Source organism: Pollachius pollachius (genome assembly GCF_949987615.1).
Source record: "Pollachius pollachius genome assembly, chromosome: 3".
Lineage (NCBI taxonomy): Eukaryota > Metazoa > Chordata > Actinopteri > Gadiformes > Gadidae > Pollachius > Pollachius pollachius.
Window position 1 is genome coordinate 51,149,133 of NC_136936.1, and position 21,291 is coordinate 51,170,423.

General features: G+C 48.9%; 2 protein-coding genes across 3 annotated transcripts in view; one reads left to right on the forward strand and one right to left on the reverse strand.

Annotated features, from left to right (window-relative positions):
- The window catches only part of LOC307073615 (cell surface glycoprotein CD200 receptor 2), a 9,560-nt gene extending 2,150 nt beyond the window's left edge, over nt 1-7,410 (reverse strand). Inside the window, exons 1-4 of one of the 2 annotated variants that reach the window (XM_079733513.1) lie at nt 7,204-7,410; nt 6,596-6,658; nt 5,890-6,201; nt 4,169-4,453 (exon numbers count right to left, since the gene is read on the reverse strand). In XM_079733513.1, coding sequence (XP_079589639.1) covers nt 4,169-4,453; nt 5,890-6,201; nt 6,596-6,658; nt 7,204-7,312 — 769 coding nt within the window. In that variant the 5' untranslated portion in view covers nt 7,313-7,410. The remainder of the gene's footprint in view (nt 1-4,168; nt 4,454-5,889; nt 6,202-6,595; nt 6,659-7,203) is intronic. The other variant, XM_079733514.1, reaches the window with a different exon arrangement.
- Nucleotides 7,411-9,369: 1,959 nt separating this feature from the next.
- On the forward strand, nt 9,370-19,891 carry cfap91 (cilia and flagella associated protein 91; the record flags this gene model as incomplete). Its single annotated transcript, XM_079733500.1, is given in 18 exon segments — nt 9,370-9,394; nt 9,397-9,597; nt 9,713-9,789; nt 10,024-10,172; nt 10,478-10,558; nt 10,828-10,884; nt 11,185-11,345; nt 14,075-14,252; nt 15,433-15,590; nt 15,670-15,858; nt 16,393-16,526; nt 16,655-16,771; nt 16,888-16,959; nt 17,523-17,669; nt 17,861-18,082; nt 18,270-18,418; nt 18,887-18,978; nt 19,467-19,891. Coding segments are annotated over 18 exon segments (2,634 nt in total).
- Between the last annotated feature and the right edge of the window lie 1,400 nt (nt 19,892-21,291).

Below are 21,291 nucleotides of genomic sequence, written 5' to 3' on the forward strand. Positions count from 1 at the left end.
TGGACGTCGCGCTCATCATTATTCGTCCAGTGGCATCACTCTGGCCAATCTGTGGCCAGCAGTCTGTTTACGTCACACAAAAGCAAGGGCGTAGGAACCGGGGGGGACTGAGGGGACGTGTCCCCTCCAATATTGGAGACAGGCGCATTTGTCCCACCTAAAAATTATACCGGGGGGAGAAAAATATTTTATTTTATTTTGAAAGCGCAACACAGTGTCTTGTCACCGCTTCTTATTCTACAAAAACTGGATGATTGAGCGTGCAATTAAAGAATCGATTTGATATTTATCAGTTCATTACTGCCATTCAAAATGTGTTTTCCTTTAAATTTATAAATGTATCTTTTTAGTAGAATAAAATATATTTGTGAATTTTTTCAGTGTATTTCATCTATGACATATTTCTGTCCAAACCATTAACGGATCTGTCAGGTTTCCGATATGTGTCCCCCCCCCATGTTAAACTCATTCCTACGCCCCTGCAGAAAAGTATCAGATAAACTCTCTTGGAACCTCGACAGGGGGGTGAGAATATGAGCAATGAAATCGGACTCAGCCTTAGAAAGTACCAGGTACCAGGTACCTCATTTTGGCAATCGAAACGCAAAAAAAAGTCGAGGCGAGTTGAGCTGGTACTGTCGATAGAATCTCAGATCCTGGCTATTTCACCAGGCTGTAAACGCGGACACCACGGCGAAACATGATACTTTATTAATATATGCATGGAATTATTTTTATTTAAATCATGTTCTCATCTATGGAAGCAAATCTGTCTCATCGGATTTTGAAAATCAAAAGCCATTGAATTTTAAACACTCAATATTTATGCATTGAAATAATGTATCATGATTTTTTGCCTCTGAAATGTTCAACAAATCATTTTCACCTTTATTTTTCAATGTTAAAATATTAAAAAACAAATATTCAGCATTAAAAAATACAACAAAGTATTTTCAAAGTCCCCATATTCAACATGCCAAAGTCAGCTGCAAAATTCAATGTATGAAATTCAGTGTTAACATCCGGGGACCCTAGGAAGAGCAATTGAACCTAGATGCTAGATCCCGGTCAAGCAAAGAGAGCGAGCGGGAACAAGAGTGTCACTCGTTGGATACCTGTCTCTAATGCGGGAAGGCACAGCAACGGCTGTGATGATGGGTCTTTCTTTCTCGATACAAACGTTAATTCTAAACAGCATTTTACACAGTAGCCTATAAAAGGAAATGCTCAAAGGTAAATCAACGTCATTAAACACTGCCTGTAGGTTTTTATGGGGAGAGACCTTACTAAAAGCCTGATCCATTGTATGGGTCTGTAAAAAGCTTATTAAATCAAATGTATTTATTAAACACATTTAATAAGAAGGTGAGGGGGGGGTCTAATGTTTTTTTAGTTTTTTTTCCGCTCGCTCTCCTTGCTTGGCCACGATCTAGCATCTAGAATCGATGGCTCTTCCTTGGGTCCCCGGATGTTAACGCTGAATTTCATACATTGAATTTTGCATGTTGAATTTCGGGACGTTGAATATTTTTAACTTTAATTTTTTAACGTTGAAAATATGATTTTAAATTTTTTAACATAGCAAAATAAAGGTGAAAATGATTTGTTGAACATTTAAAGAGAATCCAGAAAGGTTATTTCAATGCATAAATATTCAGTGCTTAAAATTCAATGGCTTTTTATTTTCAAAATCTGATGAGACAGATTTACTTCCATACTCATCATTGTCTAAAATTGCTCATTCAAAAGTATTTCCAACAGGTTAAAAATAAAACGAAAGGGTTTAAAAGAAGACAAAAGGAACTTCAGCATAGGGCCTACTCAACACTAAACAGGTTAACTAACACCTCCTACTCATCACTAGATTGAGTGATGATGTGGCAACCTCCTGCTGCCACATCCGTGATTTTAATGTTGAACCGAAACCGAATCATGATTTGACCCCAGATAATGAACCCCAAGGGTTCATTATTTACATTTACATTTACATTTAGGGCATTTAGCAGACGCTTTTATCCAAAGCGACTTACAATAAGTGCATTTGTTACAATAAGTACATTTGTCATAAGAAGTGAAACAATATATCGCTGTCGGTACAGTAAAGATGTTCATAGAACCAAGTGCAAGTATTACAATCGCTAGGCTAACCCATTCCCCGTGTAAAGCAATGATAGCAGCTACTGTCATTATTATAAACATATGATCATCAAGGGTTCATTATTATAAACATGATCATCAAGGGTTCATTATTATAAACATATGATCATCAAGGGTTCATTATTATAAACATATGATCATCAAGGGTTCATTATTATAAACATGATCATCAAGGGTTCATTATTATAAACATATGATCATCAAGGGTTCATTATTATAGACATATGATTCATGCTCAGTTTGATAAAAAAGACATCTCATAAAAAAATATGGAGGCCTGTGGAGAGACACCCCCCTTACACACTTATTGTATGTTGTACGTCCTGTCACTTAAAAATAGTACTTAGCATTGTGTAGCATCTTTTCCTAGCTATCTCTGTTGTTAACGGGGAATGGGTTAACCTAGTGATTGTTAGTGCTTGGCACTTGGTTCTATGAACATCCTTACTGTACCGACAGCGATATATTGGTGTTTCTCCTTATTCTGACTAATGTACTCATTTGTCCTTTTGGATAAAAGCCTCTGCTAAACACCCGTGGGGCCCTATTTTAACGGTCTGAAATGCAAGTGAGAAGTGCCAAACACAAGTAGCTTTGTGGGCGGTTCTATGGCGATTGTTGCTATTTTACCGGCGGATAAATTACCTTTGCGCAAATCTAAAAAGGGTTGGTCTGAAGTAGCCTAATTTGCCGTAGGTGTGGTTTGGGCGTAACGTGAAATAAACCAACGAGAGTGCCAGCTCCCATCCCCTTTTTGAGCCATGAGCTCATTTGAATCTGACGAGGTGATATTTTGACAGTCTGCAGTCTCCGATGAGACAGATGCACATGAATTTTAAACTTCAAATGGCTCAGTTTATGGCCAAATAATATGGCCTAATTCACACATGGAATAGCGTTTTCTTCACAACTTCAGAAATACTGAGTCCTCAAATAAAACGCAAAGAAAACTTAACACACATATGATATGCGGTAACTGTGGTTCTATTTAATGCTATACGCCAAACATTAACAAACATCGTATTGTATGCATTGTCGTTATCGATTTGTGTTCCTAATATGCATGTGTCCCCCCATTAATATACATTGCCATGGACTGTATTATGCGTTATGTGTTTAGTTTGCGTGTGTTTAAACAGATGGACGCACACATGCGCGGCCGCATTCATTAATTATTTTACCAATACACACACATGCGTGGCCGCATTCATTAATTATTTTACCAATACACACACATGCGCGCCCGCATTCATTAATTATTTTACCAATACACACACATGCGCGCCCGCATTCATTAATTATTTTACCAATACACACACACGCGTGGCCGCATTTATTAATCATTTTAACAATACACACACACGGGCGCCCGCATTCATTAATTATTTTACCAATAGACACACACACGCGGGCCCGCATTCATTCATTCATTTTAACACTCACTCACGGTAAAACAATGTTTTCTCACGATCAAATACTCATCAATCCTAAAAGTTATGGGCTTATACACGATGTCTGTGTCAAGAAAATATGTTTTTGCTGTACGGTGTTTGCAGATGCATTGATTTAAAAGTACAACTTATTACCGCTGTATCAGCTGTTCTTTCCCAAATAATTTACCAAGAATGTGTGGCTATAGATGAGAGAAGCAAAGTGTATGCGCGAGGTGCACAAGCAACATTATGCATGCGCCCTTAAAATAGCATCTGAACAACGCGCCACTGACTTTAAACCAGGTATTTCCTGGTTTGTGGCGCAAGTGGTTCCTGAAACTGCAAAATAGCACCAGGGAATGTTTGCGCCAGAACACGCCTCCTCCTTCCGCCGAACCGCCCCTTGGGGCGCAAGATCATTCCCTAATTTACTGACGCGTGGCGCAGGAGGGAAAAAAACGCTCTGCGCCAGTTGCAAACTAGCAAGGACACATGCGCCAGTGATTAAGTCAATTGCGCCGAATTATAGGGCCCTCAATGTTAATGTGGAAGTTGAAGGATGAGTGAAGCAGGCCTACCCTCCAGTCCTGAGTCCGCCGGCCTCATTGTGACCTCCGTCTCCAAGGACGGGTGGCTGACCACGCAGCAGACCCCCTCCCAACCTGCTCCGTCTCCTGGGAGCTCCAGTGTGCTCGTCACGGTGACCGAGGCCCCCAGGGGGCCTTGCGTCGTGGTGGTGTTGGAGATGAGGTTCCCGGTGTTCCTCCAGGACAGCGTGGCCGCGGGCTTCCCGCCTTCCGCCATGCACATGGCCACACGCCTCGCGCCAACCCACTCCAGCCAGGCACTCACACGGGGGGGCACTGGGGGGGGGGCAGAACACACAGAGAGACGAGTAGAATACCAGCCCACAGGGACTATTACTGAGGCTTGACTCAGTAATAGTCAATAGTTCACTTTCCTTTGTTCATCGCAAGGTTTGTCTTTCTAGATGGGTCACACTTGATTAGGGTCAGGTATCGGTCGGGTATCAGGTTGGTATCGGGTTGGTTATCGAGTTGGTATCGGGTTGGTTATCGAGTTGGTATCGGGTTGGTTATCGAGTTGGTATCTGGTTGGTTATCGAGTTGGTATCGGGTTGGTTATCGAGTTGGTATCGGGTTGGTTATCGAGTTGGTATCAGGTTGGTTATCGAGTTGGTATCTGGTTGGTTATCGAGTTGGTATCGGGTTGGTTATCGAGTTGGTATCTGGTTGGTTATCGAGTTGGTATCGGGTTGGTTATCGAGTTGGTATCTGGTTGGTTATCGAGTTGGTATTGGGTTGGGTATTGAGTTGGTATCGGGTTGGCATCGAGCTGGGTATCGAATTGAGCATCGGGTTGAGTATTGCTTTCAAACTTCCAAGACCCGTGGATTCGATGAGACACGTGCATCTCGGTTCTGTTTCAGTTCCAAACTTCCTGCATCGTTTCAGTCTGCCAGCTCAGCACCTGCTCCGCGGACGTCATGTCACGCCATTTCTAACGCAATGTGTCCAAAAAGCAGAATGTCCATTTACCACCTGAACCAGAGCTGACCGGCAAACGTCTAAAGTTTGTTCTTACAAAAGCGATCAAAAGTGTGGCTTTTTAAAGGGGTGATTTTATGCCACCAGGTGGGGGTGTGATGAGCCATTACAAGCCGTTTGAAAATCTGCCCTTTCCTGTATTTTAGTGACATCAGAAATGGGCGTGTCCACCTAGATGTATGCTGGGTAGGTTGAGCAACGTTTGCTACAGTCCAGTGGGTATGCTGGTAGATTAGCGAATGACCTCTCCTTCCTGTCAGACATGGCCTTCTGGTGATGAAGAGACCTCCTCCACACCTAATGAGCCGCTTTTCAACACTGGGGGAAACTCAATCTGTGCTGAACGCTCACATGCTGCCTGAGAAGGCAGACAGGATTATCTTTCTACCTGACAGTCCGAACCCGGGTTTGAGTTTATCTTGGCCAGGCGTAACCATGGAGACGATCAGGCGGCTTGCGATTGATTAAACGTTTTTCTGTTAAACAAGCATGTGACCATTTTTTTTTAGCCCGCCACGATTCGAAGAATCGAATACGAGAATTGTTAAAATAAAAACATACCCAACATTAACAATGAGGGTACAATCATTAAACCCCTAATTAACGCTATTTAATGCAGAGGTAGGCATTGACTGAGTTAACTAAAGGTTAATGAATGGTGTAATAATAATTTAATTCAACAGTTGTTGTACTGTTTCTGCTCCCTGAGGGGTCGGGGCTGTGACTCCTACCAGACAGAATCAGCTCGATGTTGCGGTAGTCTCCAATGCCCATGTGCGAGGCCTCACACTGGTACAGCCCCTCGTCACGGCGAGAGAAGTCAGGGATGAGGAGGTAGGGCTGACCGCTGGATGTGTTGAGGAGGGCCACGCCTCCTTTGCATGTGTTACGGTTATCTCCATTGTCGTCCTGCTGGATCGCACACGGACTATGGCCCGCGTGGATCCTCCAGATCACGTAGAAAAGCTCTGTCCATGTCTTGTTGGAGCAGGTCAGGCTGACGTTCGCTCCCTGGACCCCCACCACCACCTCATTTCTGCTCTCTGGATGAAGTAAAACACGGATGTTAAATTAATACGTAACAAAACACATCAAATTAGAAAAACGGTCTGCATTTATATAGATCACCATCAAATAAATATATTTTGTTAGCTTAAGCAAATATTGAGTAAATAATTTAGAAAGTATTAATTTATTAATTAATTTAACCTCATTATTCATTATTTGGTATTTTTTATCTTCATATCGTAACTGATTACGTAATACGTATAACATAATACGTAAGCTAGTTCCCAAATCACAGATTTATTTTGGTAACTTAAACAGAGAAGGGCCTTTAACACACACAGTATCATTTATCTACTTCATTTATTGTTCACATTAAATGAACCGTACATCCTAAATCTGAGGCCACATGGATTAAGACGTAACATTTACCGTGGATTTCACTTATATTGATTGTGGTGGAAGAGTTAGACTTCACAGGCTTGTGTTTAGCTCCTGGAAGAGATGGTTAATGTAGTCAGCTCAAAGCAGTGCTTAATCAAGGGAATGAGTGCCTATGAGAAAAGCATTGTGATGCTACCTTTAAAAGCAGATTATATATTAAATGTTATTGGCAGTGTTGATGATTACAATAAAAAGCGCTATGCGTTAGGACCCTTCGGTTGGTGGAGTAGATGAGGGTTTAGCTTGGGAAAAAGTTAGTGAACGTACTGCGCTATATTTACCCTTCAGAAGAAAACCTATCCCCCTAAAAGAGTGAGACATTTACACATTGAACCGACCCACAGCGCAGGAACACATGCATTGTTGCATCATAACCTTTCCAACGCCACTTTTTATTCCAGAAACACACTCTGTACACCACTACATATACGTTCCACCACTTCACAAACATGTACGGCGTTCAGAACAGATTCATAACCACAACGAGGTCATCGAAAAGTCCCGAGTCACCAACACCTCAAACCCTCAACACCAACCGTTCTACTGACTGCAAGGTCCCTAAGGGGAGAAAGAAAAGGATTCCAAAGACTTCCCACCTGGCTCCATGCTGAGAGCTCCGGAGACAAGGAGGAGTGTAACCACTCTGAGGACACACAGGGTGCAGAGGAACGCCGGGACAACCCCCCTCTCAGGGAGGGACGCCATCAGGACCCTGTTCCACAGACGGACCTTCCTTCACTCTACTCTGAGCAGGCTGCGTGGCCGTCTAGGACCATCCTGTTTGTTGTTCTGCGCTCTGGTGAACCCTGAAGATCTTCCACTGAACTGGGACTCCTGAGGCCTGTGAACCAACCCCAAAGTGGAGGCTCCTCCCTGCGTGGAAACAAACCCAGAGAACTGCAAGCCCAGACAACACAGCCAACCGTCTAAATAAAAACATAAATTCCGACGCCGCACACATCCTCAACCAGCGAACCAGAATATCGTTATCAAGGGCACCCTCTCTTCCTCCCACTCTAAACCACATTTCAAAACAAAATGACAGGCTGAGACGTAGTTTCCTTTTAGCGACATATAGCCTTTAGTGACATATTCCTATGAAAACACTCGTAACAGTCATAGTTAAAGTCTTGAGGTATTAAAAGATGCTGCTGAATCTACACACACATTTATTTTGTTGTGTTTGCCGAACTGCTAAATGCCCTGTCACCAATGTTCAACCCACGGTAATGCAGGGCATTTCCACAGAACACACAGTGACACGCTGTCAGGCCTCTATGGGGCTCATGTTGCAATGGAAAATTAAAAGAAGATGAAACCATCACAGATACAAATTTCGTCAATTCTGCCCTAATATTAGTCAGGGTTTGTTTGGCCTTTAAAGGTCAGTGCTGGTGACCTGAGATTCTACCCAGGACAGTAGCGTGCGGTGACCCTAAATTTCAGTGGGGCAGAAACTACTGGCGTATGACACCCACAATTTGTTTTTGTAACATGTATATATTATATACATATATAATATTGTATTATACATTATTATAGCTTCACATCACTCACACCCGTGGTCCATATATCCCCCTGTCCTGTGGACACACTTGCTCGAAGAAGTAGACATGGGAAACAAAACACAGGGTTTCTCTTTGAGCAACCACATATTCATTATTTCTTTTCATACCATGCATGGGAGAAAGTTCTTTTGTAAGTTTTCCCCCTATCCTTTGTTTGTTGTATAATGTTTATGTCCGGTTTGTCTAGGCCAAGTTGTTTGATTTCTAACTTCTCTTCCAATTGTAACCTCTCAAATAGGTTTTTTAACAGAAAATCAACACTGTTAATCACAGGTGCAACACACTCGCCATGTCTGCATCTGAACGACGACAGATACGCGCAGAATAATTTGAGTTAAAACAACAACACTTCTACATGAGGCAGACTACTTTATGACCATATAGGCGTCTTTTAGCGCGGATTGCGATTGTTATTTCAGCCTGCAGGGCTATGCGATAAACCATACGGAGGAACGCGATTGCTGAGCTCTCCTGCCCCACATTGCATGACACGTTAAACTCAATTAGAATCGCCACCATCAGCCAAAATTCGATATCAACAGACCAAAAATAGTCGGAAAGCCTACAGAAACTATAGATAGGTAGTTAACGTGAAATTCACATTATTAAAAATAGACTTGGAGCCATGATTTACTGAGGAACTATTATTTTTGCATTCTTTTGCAAGTAGTTCGCTGCCCCACCTGCCCATATGGACGGCAAGCACCTGACCCAGGAGGAACTCATAATGCTCTTTAACCTACTCATTCCCGTCCTACTCTGGACACCATGAGGTGTTCTGAGATATTTTACAATTGAAATGAAGATATTCTGTTGTTATGAGTGAGTGAGTGAGTGAGTGAGTGAGTGAGTGAGTGAGTGAGTGAGTGAGTGAGTCAGGGAGCAGTGTTTCCTCTGATAACTGCCAGCTCTCCACTTCCTGTTGACCTTGTTGTTTTCCATTTTTGCAAATAGACGGCTATTGACAATTGTATAAAATTTAAAAAATCACTAAACTTTGCAGTAAACATTGTGTGATTTTGAACCTTGATGAAGAGCTGAATTAATCATTCCATCCATACCCTCTGATTGGCTCAGCCGCCGGGAAATCTGTCCCAATCTGGCAACACCGTCAGTCGTCCGCCCCCTAGCGGTCCGGACGTGTGCCACACAGTGGTTTCAAACCCCCGCGCCGCGCGTCCGTGGGCCGTCCCCATGGTGACCGCGACACAACCTCCTAAGAAGCCAACGGATACAACCTGAGACACAACCGAGACACACACACACACCTGTCTGTTTACACCACAACTCCGACACTACGACACACGTCTCGACAGCTTGGGGTTCATTACGCCATGAGTTTATCTGTGACCCACACCGCGTCGGTCAAACACCGGAGCGCCAAAGGCTTCAGACCGCAGCGCGCTTATGACTACTTATACGGTACGTGTGGCGTCATCCCCTCACCCTCAACAGTCCTCTGTGCTCCTCACGCTCTCACCCCCTCAGACCACCCGGTGCTCCTCACGCTCTCACTCCTCACCCTCTCCCCCCTCAGACCCGGTGCACACGGTGTCCGGGGAGGCGGACCACGCCCGGTCCAGCTTCAAGGCCTACGCGTCTGCGGATCGCCTGGTAGGTTCCCCCAAACCACCGCAGACTCGATCCGCTTTAGAGAAGCTCAACTGAGGACAAGTGGGGCTTCAGACCTCCTCAGACCTCCTCCTATGCGAACCGTCTCTCAGCCACTGAGCGCACTAAGCGCTTCTTTTTAGGGGAAGTTGTTGTGAACTGCAGCCTCATGCTGTAAACCCAGAGTGAGACATGGTCTTGATAAACCTTTCCGTTCGTCCTCTCGGTGTGGTTCAGAGGAGAGTGCAGGACTTTGACTCCATGTTCAGCTCCAACCCGCGGTTCGCCCTCCGGCTGAGCGCCGTGGACCCGGTGCCGGCCTCCATGGACCGCCGCTGGCCCGGAGCCATGCAGCGGGACCGGCACACGATGCAGGCCCTGGCCGGGTAACGCAGCAAGGGTCGATGAGTATTGGGTCGAATGTGTCGGTTTGCGTGTGCGACGTGTGCGTGTCTGTATATCTATATCTATTTGTAACATATATTAATAATAATAATAAAAAATAATAATAATTATTATTATTATTAATAAGTTATCATTATTATATAATACAAAATATATAGGCTATATAAAATATATATTGCCTATATATAGGCTTCAGCCTATATATAAAAATAATTATACATATCGTTTTTTATTTATTATGCATACGTTTTTTCTGTTTTTCCTCTGTTTTCCCTGCCGGTGGCAGAGGCGTTCCGGGGGGCAGGTCTTGGCCCAGAGAGACGGACTGCGATGTGAACGCAGCGGACAGATGGAAGTTCTCCACACGGTGGTTTAAACCTGAACTATGACGTCATTGTTGACATGTTAATTTAGATAGCCCGGATGGTTAAGATTGATTACACTCATCACACTAAAATAACCCTCACAGCACGATTCAGAACTCTTTTTTTTTTTCCTGGTAAGGCCTTCAGTTTTTAAATCTTTTTTTTCATTAAACAAATGAATCAGAAGAGATGACTACCTGAGGATTCACCCACTCATCCTTACCTGAGGATTCACCCACTCATCTCCTCTCTGTTCTCCTCCTCCCTGAAGACCCCTCATCGCCTTCGACCGCCCCCCGCCCCCCGAACTGCTCCTGGCCCCACTCCCGTGAGTCAGACAAGTCACACACCCACCTGGAGGGGTCCCGTCCTGCCAGGTTCTGGTGGTCCTGGGGTCTGGTCCTGGGGTCTTGTGGTCCTGGGGTCTGGTCTCTGGGGGTCTGGGGGTCTGGTCCTGGGGTCTGGTCTCTGGGGGTCTGGTGGTCTGGTCTCTGGTCCTGGGGGTCTGGTCTCTGGGGGTCTGGTGGTCCTGGGGGTCTGGTCACTGAGGTCCTGGGGGTCTGGTCTCTGGGGACCTGGGGGTCTGGTCTCTGGTCCTGGTCCTCAGACTCTTTCCTTCCCTCTCCAGGGTCCAGCCGACGGCCCCGACCGGACCGTACCATCGCACTGTGGGGGTCCAGACGGACTACAGAGACAGCGAGGCCCAGACGGACCCCTACAGCCCGGAGTACGTGGTTCGACCTGGGACGGCCCACCCTGAGCTGCTGCTGCTGGCCTCTCTGACCTGGGGTACGAGGCGGCCATCTTAGACCAGGTCACATGGTGTGTGTGTGGGGGGGGGGGGGGGTTTGGATAAGACAGAAACAGGCCTGATGTCTCCTGGGTCAGTTTAGTACAATTAATTATTTACTACTATGAATCTATTACATTTTTTTAATTTTATATAATTTGACCTTTATTTTAACAGGAATAATCCAATCTCTTTTAGAAGGGAGTCCTGGCCACGACAGCAGCATATTGTTCCACATAAAATATACATAAAAAAACAGACAACATAAAACAGAAAAAGACAATTGGCAATTTAACATAATCTCAACATGATCACCAGCAACGTTCAATATTAGCACATGTTCATTTAGTACTCAAATAGTCCTTTATCCTAGTTTTAAACTGCTTCATTTTGAAAATGCAGTCTAATTTAAGATGTCTCTGCAGTTGATACCAGGACGTGGTTGCAAAAACTTTAAAGGCACTTTCACTGAAGTCAGTTTGCGTTCGGGGAAATTCATGCATGATTTGCCCGTAAGATCAAAGATTAAAATTTCTGGTGGTAACTTTAGGAGTCATCGTGCTTTCTAATTTAATTCTAATTTCTAATTTAGAAATCACACATTAAACACATTTTGAATATTTTTTTAAATTATATTTAACGTAATTCAGATAAAGAGGTAATTTAAACTAATTAAATTTGTTAGCCAAGGTTATAAGCCACCAACAGCAGCAGGGTATTTGTTTTTTAGCGACTTTAATTTACTCAATTGAATGATCAAAACAAAAAGTCAAAAAACGAATATTCTTGCTGAGTCTTAATATTATAGGCCTTAATATTATAGTAAAAAGTCTCCAAGGGACAACGACTGGTTTGAGTTTCAGTAGCTGGTTCTGATGAGACAGGATCAGGCCTCATGTCAACCATCCCACGCACCCATCATTAGCATTCTGCATATTGCTAATCATAATGAGCCATATGTGGAAAAATTTACTAGCATATTGCTAGAATGAGTGATCCGCCCAGCATGGTGCTGTTTAGACAGCACGGGGGGGGGGGAGCACGCTGACGCCTCACCCGTACTATCCATTAGTTTCCACAGGATATCCTCCACAGCTGCCAACAAAGAATAGATATTAGTCACTCCATCTCCAACTTCATCGGCGTTTCATCGCAACACAAACATATCAAGCACATTGTTTTTGTGTTAAGGTAACATCCAGACCGTTAATAATAATAATAATAATAATAATAAGAATAACAATGGATTGGATTTATATAGCGCTTCTCTAGACACTCAAAGACGCTTTACAGTGAAGGGGGGACCTCACTCACCACCACCAGTGTGTAGCACCCACTGGGGTGATGCACGGCAGCCAATCTGCGCCAGAACGCTCCCCATACACCAGCTGGAGGTGGAGAGTGAGGGAATCAATGAGTCAGCCAATTAAACAGGAGGATGATTAGGGGGCCAGAGTGAATGAGCCTGGTGGGGCCAGGACGCCGGGGAAGCCCCTCCTCTTTACGATAAGTGCCCTGGGATCTTTTATGACCTCGGTTTTACGGCTCCTCCGAAGAACGGATGTTGAAGAGCGTGCGAACGCTATCCACCAATCAGAATCGAGTATTCCCCAACGCTGCGGTGTAACATGTATTACTGTGGTCATACCAGCTGGTCCACAACCCCACCCCACTGTCTGCTGCGTGGCCCCACCCTGTGAGAGGCCACGCAGAGCCTCAGCTCCACCCTCTGCTACACCCTCTGCTCCACCCTCTGCTGCACCCTCTGCTCCACCCTCTGCTGCACCCTCTGCTCCACCCTCTGCTCCACTCTCTGCTTCACCCTCTGCTCCACCCTCTGCTGCACCCCTCTGCTCCACCCTCTCCTCCACCCTCTGCTCCACTCTCTGCTCCACCCTCTGCTCCACTCTCTGCTCCACCCTCTGCTCCACCCTCTGCTCCACCCTCTGCTGCACCCTCTGCTGCACCCTCTGCTCCACCCTCTGCTCCACCCTCTGCTCCACTCTCTGCTCCACCCTCTGCTCCACTCTCTGCTCCACCCTCTGCTGCACCCTCTGCTCCACCCTCTGCTGCACCCTCTGCTCCACCCCTCTCCTCCCCCCTCTGCTCCACCTCTCTGCTCCACCCTCTGCTCCACCCTCTGCTCCACCTCTCTGCTCCACCTCTCTGCTTCACCCTCTCCTCCACCCTCTGCTCCACTCTCTGCTCCACCCTCTCCTCCACCCTCTGCTCCACTCTCTGCTCCACTCTCTGCTCCACCCTCTGCTCCACCCTCTGCTACACCCTCTGCTCCACCCTCTCCTCCACCCTCTGCTCCACCTCTCTGCTCCACCCTCTGCTCCACCCTCTGCTCCACCCTCTGCTCCACCTCTCTGCTCCACCTCTCTGCTTCACCCTCTCCTCCACCCTCTGCTCCACTCTCTGCTCCACCTCTCTGCTCCACCCTCTGCTCCACCCTCTGCTCCACCTCTCTGCTCCACCTCTCTGCTTCACCCTCTCCTCCACCCTCTGCTCCACTCTCTGCTCCACCCCTCTGCTCCACTCTCTGCTCCACCCTCTCCTCCACCCTCTGCTCCACTCTCTGCTCCACTCTCTGCTCCACCCTCTGCTCCACCCTTTGCTCCACCCTCTGCGCCACTCTCTACTCCACCCTCTGCTCCACCTCTCTGCTCCACTCTCTGCTCCACCCTCTGCTCCACCCTCTGCTCCACCCCTGTGCTCTGCCCAGGTGGAGGCCTGCCCGCCGGCCTGGCGGAGGTGGAGATGATCCAGCGGGCTCGAGCCAAGCGGCTCTGGGAGGCGGGGCTGCCCCCCCTGGAGGACCTGGAGCAGCTGGAGCGCCGGAGGGCCATGATGGAGGCTATGGAGACTCGGGAGTGGGCCTTCAGGGAGGGGGAGATCCAACGGTCAGCGCCGGCCACCGGCCTCCCGCTCCACACTCGCTCGCCCTCTCGGCTTCGACCCGTCAAGTTAACGTTTACGTTCACATTTACATTAAGGACATTTAGCTTTTATCCAAAGTTGCTTACGATTAGTACATTTGTCCGAAGAAAGAGAAACAACAATATATCTCTGCCGGTACAGTGAGGATGTTCATAGAACCAAGTGCTAACTATCACTAGGTTAACCCATTCCCCATGTACAACAGAGATAGCTAGGGTAAGATGCTACACCATGCTGAGTACTATAAGTGCAAGGACGAACAACATACAGTAAGTATGTACATTAAGTGCCAGGACGTAACATGTGAAAGCAGATCATCGATACTATTCTACGGAAAGCTCAACAAATCGAATCGAACCATTTCATGGCGCGCTAAATAACAGAGAGAGAGAAGTGTAGGCAGGCTGCAACCTTCCCTTATCAAGGTATCGGCCACCCTCAGATCTACCCTGGGGCATTTTATCTGGCCGTACCACTGACCCCGTGTCTGTGTCTGTGTCTGTGTGTCTGTGTCTGTGTCTGTGTCTGTGTGTCTGTCTGTGTCTGTGTGTCTGTGTCTGTCTATGTCTGTGTGTCTGTGTCTGTGTGTCTGTGTCTGTGTGTCTGTGTCTGTGTCTGTGTGTCTGTGTCTGTGTGTCTGTGTCTGTGTGTCTGTGTCTGTGTGTCTGTGTCTGTGTCTGTGTCTGTGTGTCTGTGTCTGTGTGTCTTTATCTGTGTGTCTGTCTGTGTCTGTGTCTGTGTGTCTGTGTCTGTGTGTCTGTCTGTGTCTGTGTGTCTGTGTCTGTGTCTGTGTGTCTGTGTCTGTGTGTCTTTATCTGTGTGTCTGTCTGTGTCTGTGTCTGTGTGTCTGTCTGTGTCTGTGTGTCTGTGTCTGTGTCTGTCTGTGTCTGTGTGTCTGTGTCTGTGTGTCTGTGTCTGTGTCTGTGTGTCTGTCTGTGTCTGTGTCTGTGTGTCTGTCTGTGTCTGTGTCTGTGTGTCTGTCTGTGTCTGTGTGTCTGTGTCTGTGTCTGTCTGTGTCTGTGTGTCTGTGTCTGTGTGTCTGTGTCTGTGTCTGTGTGTCTGTGTCTGTGTGTCTTTATCTGTGTGTCTGTCTGTGTCTGTGTCTGTGTGTCTGTCTGTGTCTGTGTCTGTGCTGCGCTCCAGGCTGCAGGAGGCCCGTCTGGCCACCCTGAGGGACCTGCTCCACCAGAGGGCCCAGGAACAGACGGAGGCCACCGTCCAGCGCCAGGACCTCAACTTCACCCGGCACCAGAGCCACAAGGAGAGCAGGCTCCGGAAGATCCACGGCGACTACATCCTGTGTGAGCACCTCGCGGTCCGCGGGGGGAGGGCCCACCGCTCTCGCCTCTCGTTGACACCCTCCCTTCCTGTTCCTGTCAGCGCTGAGGAAGCTGACGGCGAAGCGCTCCAACGTGGAGGGGCGGCTGGAGCGCCGGAACATCGTCCGCGACCACACAGACCACGCCTCCCAGACCTACGCCCCCCTGACCCGCGGCGGCTCCGTCCCCGACCGTGTCCACAGCCGGAGCGTCGGGGGGGTCAGCAGCCGCTTCCTGGACACCTACCAAGGTCTGAGTCACCTACCACGGTCTGAGTCACCTACCACGGTCTGAGTCACCTACCAAGGTCTGAGTCACCTACCACGGTCTGAGTCACCTACCGAGGTCTGAGTCACCTACCACGGTCTGAGTCACCTACCACGGTCTGAGTCACCTACCACGGTCTGAGTCACCTACCACGGTCTGAGTCACCTACCGCGGTCTGAGTCACCTACCGAGGTCTGAGTCACCTACCGCGGTCTGAGTCACCTACCACGGTCTGAGTCACCTACCGAGGTCTGAGTCACCTACCACGGTCTGAGTCACCTACCACGGTCTGAGTCACCTACCGAGGTCTGAGTCACCTACCACGGTCTGAGTCACCTACCACGGTCTGAGTCACCTACCACGGTCTGAGTCACCTACCACGGTCTGAGTCACCTACCACGGTCTGAGTCACCTACCGAGGTCTGAGTCACCTACCACGGTCTGAGGGGGGGGAGGGGGACCGGAGGGGGTCTGGGTGACCCTGTGGCTTCCCCTGACCCCTCCCTCTGACCCCCAGGGCTGCTGGAGCTGGAGGCGTCCCTCCCGGCCTCCGTCCTGGAGCCCAGGATCCAGGCCCCCGGACCCAGGGCCAGCAGGGGCTTCGTGGGGCGCGCCGAGCGCAGGGAGATGGAGCTGACGCAGACCCACGAGGTAGCGTCCGTTCGGGTTCGAGCTCGCAAGCTGGCAGACGGGAGTAAAGCCCTGAGCCTCTGAAGCAGCCCCCCAGCCCGGCGGCCCACCCCTCTGGCTGGTTGATGTGCGATGTCGTCCCCCTGCAGGCCCTGAGGGAAGAGAAGGACCGCGTGGAGGTCGTTAAGCCGCTGCGCTTCCTGGTGAAGAAGGAGAGACCCGCCCCCGAGCGCCCGCCCACCCCCAGCGTAGACCCGCCCCCCGAGGTCAGGCCACACCCAGAGCGCAGCCTGCCGACGTTTTGGGACGTCCTCCGTAGTCACGCTTCAGATATACAGTAACAGGAAGTGTCCTCTGAGTCGATTCCTCTGTCCTCCACCAGGGGGAGGAGGAGAGGGAGGTGGCCGCCATCGTCCTGCAGAAACTACTGAGAGGAAGAAGCATCCAGTACCAGGTCTGTATGTCTGTCTGCCTGTCTGTGTGTCTGTCTGGCCGTCTGTCTGCCTGTCTGTCTGTCTGTCTGTGTGTCTGTCTGACCGTCTGTCTGTGTGTCTGTCTGTCTGTCTGTGTGTCTGTCTGACCGTCTGTCTGTCTGTCTGTGTGTCTGTCTGTCTGTCTGTGTGTCTGTCTGACCGTCTGTCTGTCTGTCTGTCTGTGTGTCTGTTTGACCGTCTATCTGTGTGTCTGTGTGTCTGTCTGACTGTCTGTCTGACTGTCTGTCTGTGTGTCTGTCTGACCGTCTGTCTGAGTGTCTGTTTGTGTGTCAGTGTGTCTGTCTGAGTGTCTGTCTGTGTGTCTGTGTGTCTGTCTGAGTGTCTGTCTGACCGTCAGTCTTACCGTCTGTCTGACCGTCTGTCTGTGTGTCTGTCTGTGTGTCTGTCTGACCGTCTGTGAGTGTCTGTCTGTGTGTCTGTCTGAGTGTCTGTCTGTGTGTTTGTCTGCCTGGTGGTCTGTGAGTCAGTGAGTCGGTCAGATGCAGTGACTCTGTGTTCCTCTGGGTCTCTGCTGCTCCTCCAGATGTTTGCGGGTAAGCAGAAGAACCTGGCCCTGATCCAGGAGGTGAGGACCACCCACGCCCTGCTGGGGGAGGAGAAGAGGCTGCTGAAGACCCAGACCGCCCTGGTGCTGGGCCTGCAGAGCCAGAGAGACCAGCAGAGACACCAGGCCAGACCTCACACCGTTAACCATAGACACACACACACATAGAGAGACACGACCAGAGAGACAGCAGGCCAGACCTCACACCGTTAACCATAGACATACACAACCAGAAGAGACACCACACCGATATACACAGAGCTACACAATCCAAAATGCACCAACCGAGTGACGACCAGCTGCTCCGTCCGCTGCAGGAGGCGGAGGCGGCGTCGTCCCGGGACGGCCTGGTGGGGGCGGAGCTGGTGGATCTCCTGGACTCCCTGTCCAAGGAGCTGATTCGTCTACAGGAGGAGCGCCGGATCCATGCCATGGCGCTATTGGCCGAGAGGGAGCGGCGTCTGCGGGAGGCGGAGGAGAGCGGGCGGAGGCAGGTGGAGGAGCGGCGGCGGCGGGAGCAGGACGAGATCTTCCGGCAGGTGGGGCAAAGCACCGTCACCTCGGGCGGCCACTATGAGACGGTGCTCCTTCGTCTCTGGGTCTGTCTGTCTGTCTGTCTGTCTGTCTGCCTGTCGCAGGGACGCCTGCATCACCTGCTCCCAGGCTGATGGTGCCACTTGTCTGCAGGTGGTGCAGGCCCAGGGTGACGGTGTCTCCTGTCTGCAGGTGGTGCAGGTGCAGCAGGCCACGGTGGAGCTGTACCTGGAGGACGTCGTCCTGGGGGTGGTGGAGAGCACGGCGGGGCAGCAGGCCCGTGACGAGGTGCAGAGGATGGCCCGCGAGGTCAACGACGTGGCCCACGCCCTGGAGGAGAGGTACCGCTGCTGCTGGTCCCAGACCAGTGACAGACGCTGGTCTGACTGGGACCAGTGGTCTGTCGCTGGTCTGAGACCAGTGGTCTGTCACTGGTCTGACTGGGACCAGTGGTCTGTCGCTGGTCTGACTGGGACCAGCGGTCTGTCACTGGTCTGGGACCAGCGGTCTGTCACTGGTCTGGGACCAGCGGTCTGTCACTGGTCTGACTGGGACCAGCGGTCTGTCACTGGTCTGACTAGGACCAGTGGTCTGACGCTGGTCCGGGACTTTGTGAGCAGAAAAAAATAATAGTAATAAATCAATAATATATGTCTGTGCGTGTGCGTGTCTATGTGTGTGTGTGTGTGTGTGGGTGTGTGTGTGTGCGTGAGTGCGTGTGCATCTATGTCTGTGTGTGTGTGTGTGTGTGTGTGTGTGTGTGTGTGAGTGCGTGTGTGTCTATGTCTGTGTGCGTGTGTGTGCGTCAGCCACAGCGAGCTGCAGGCTGAGGAGCTGGTGTCGGCGTTGGTGTTCAGCTTCCTGATCCCGGAGGTCCAGAGGATCAGCGTCAGACAGAAAGGTCCGCGACTCAAACCCCACCCCCTCCCTGCATCCTCCCCCCGGACACAGGTTCACCCCGGGGGCTTTTATTGTGGCGGGACTGGGGCCTGACACTAGTGATCCTGGTTTGTATTTTAACAGCCCTCACCCAGACCCGGTCTCTAAAGCTCCAGGTCTTATCACCCCCCCCCCCCCGGACCTCTAGAGCCCCCCCAGCCTCAGTGAGGAACCCTTCAGGAACGTAATAATAAAAACAAAAAACAATAGAACGTTAGATTCATATCGCGCTTTTCCAAATGCTCAGACGCTTTACAGAGTCGACACAAAATAGAATAATCTCATAAGACGGTATATTGGGGGCCCCTGGTTCCTTGCGGGGTTGGGAGGGCCCTAGGGGCCGGTCTGAGAGACAGGACGGTGGTCCCCAAGACCCCGTCATACAGTAGGTCCGGCTGGTGGTCTGAGTACGAGTCCTCACGACCCTCTGTCTGTGCCCCCCCCCCCCAGTGCGAGACAGACAGCGGAGACACCTGGCCGCTGCCCAGGTAGTCATCAACGGGGCCACAGGGGGCCCTCGCCATCCGGCCCCCGTCCAGACCCCCGGACTCGGATCAGGGGGGCCCCAGGTCCAGACCCCCGGACCAGGATCAGGGGGGCCCCAGGTCCAGACCCCCAGACCCAGCTCAGGGGGGCCCCAGGTCCAGACCCCCAGACCCAGCTCAGGGGGGCCCCAGGTCCAGACTCCCGGACCAGGCTCTGAGGGGCCCCAGGTCCAGACCCCCGGACCTGGCTCTGAGGGGCCCCAGGTCCAGACCCCCGGACCTGGCTCAGGGGGGCCCCAGGTCCAGACTCCCGGACCAGGCTCTGAGGGGCCCCCCGTCGGACTCGGGGACCCCCGGGGGGGGGCACCCTCTGACGAGGCGGTCCTCTGAGCGTCTGGATGAACAGCAGCCTCCAAACGTTACCGGCTGCTCAGTAAAATCCTTTAACCCTAGAGGGAATAACTTTACTTCGGTCTTATTCTTCAGCAATATCAGCTGAATAAACGAACGCCAGTGGATACACGACCTCCACTTTGTGTTAGTGACTGAACTGTATTTTGTAGTTATATTTACATGCCATTCGTCTTCCATTATATGAATAGTGATGACTAGTTAACCTAAACACACAGATAGGTTTAGAGACATGCGGCTTTGCTCAGCCTGCATGAAAAAGTGCGATGACCTTTGGGTTTTTCACACCTAAGTTCTGAGATTTTTTCTGCAAGGATCTATTTTTTCAGGATCTACATTGTCTTAAGTAATTAGTGAGTAGGTCATTACCTTGAGTGTGTGTGTGTGTGTGTGTGTGTGCGTGCGTGTCTCCCTGCTTCTTAATTTGTTTTTGTTCGATTTAAGGGTGATGTTGATCTACTTGTATACTGTAACTTGAAGTCATTAAAGGTTAACAAGATTACGTTTGAGTTTGTTCATATCAAAGTTGTATTTGGGTAGGATCTGTGAATACACACCTATATGGTTTCAGAACAGTCTCATTAATAATGAATGCACAGAGAAGGATTCACAAATGTATTTTGTGATTTATATATAAATTACCCTCTTCTCACAATTACATTTCAATGCACACACACATGGATATCGGTATTTATAAATGTAAAATAAATTCATAAACAAAAATAAGTTTCACAAGCACATTTCTGATCCACACACAAATGTGTCTTGTTTTAAATAAATGTAATATAAATCCATAAATATATTAATTTAAATATATTTGCAATTTTCATCTAAATGTATTTGGATGTTGTTACATTTATATACAAACTGTTAAACTTGAATTTACAAGCCGCTTTTCATTTGTGAACTTGTTTGCATGTGTGTGTGAACTGGTCTGTATTTATATATGGATTTTTGAGACTCTCCTGACGTGGCTGGATTCACAAATGCATTTTTTTCAACAAGGAACTCTCTGTAGCCAATCAGATGCCTCCCTCGTTTTCGGTCAATCACATGACTGCAGTGGCTGGGTTTTTAGATTGTCGGTGCCGTTTACTACTTTAACGGCACCGACAATCCCAAACCCAGTCGAAACTAGATGAAAAAGTGTGTAGTTCAAAACGTGACGCAGCTTTTACTTCTTCGCCACCTAGAGATTGTTATGTACGATCGTTCAAAAAACCCGTTATTTCCCATAGACATTTGACCGAGGGAACCGGGAGGCTCGGAGGCTGGACTTATTCTTCAGAGGTCGGGACTGCAGTCATGTGATTGGCTGAAAACGAGGGAGGCATCTGATTTGCTACAGAGAGTCCCTTGTTGAAAAAAATGCATTTGTG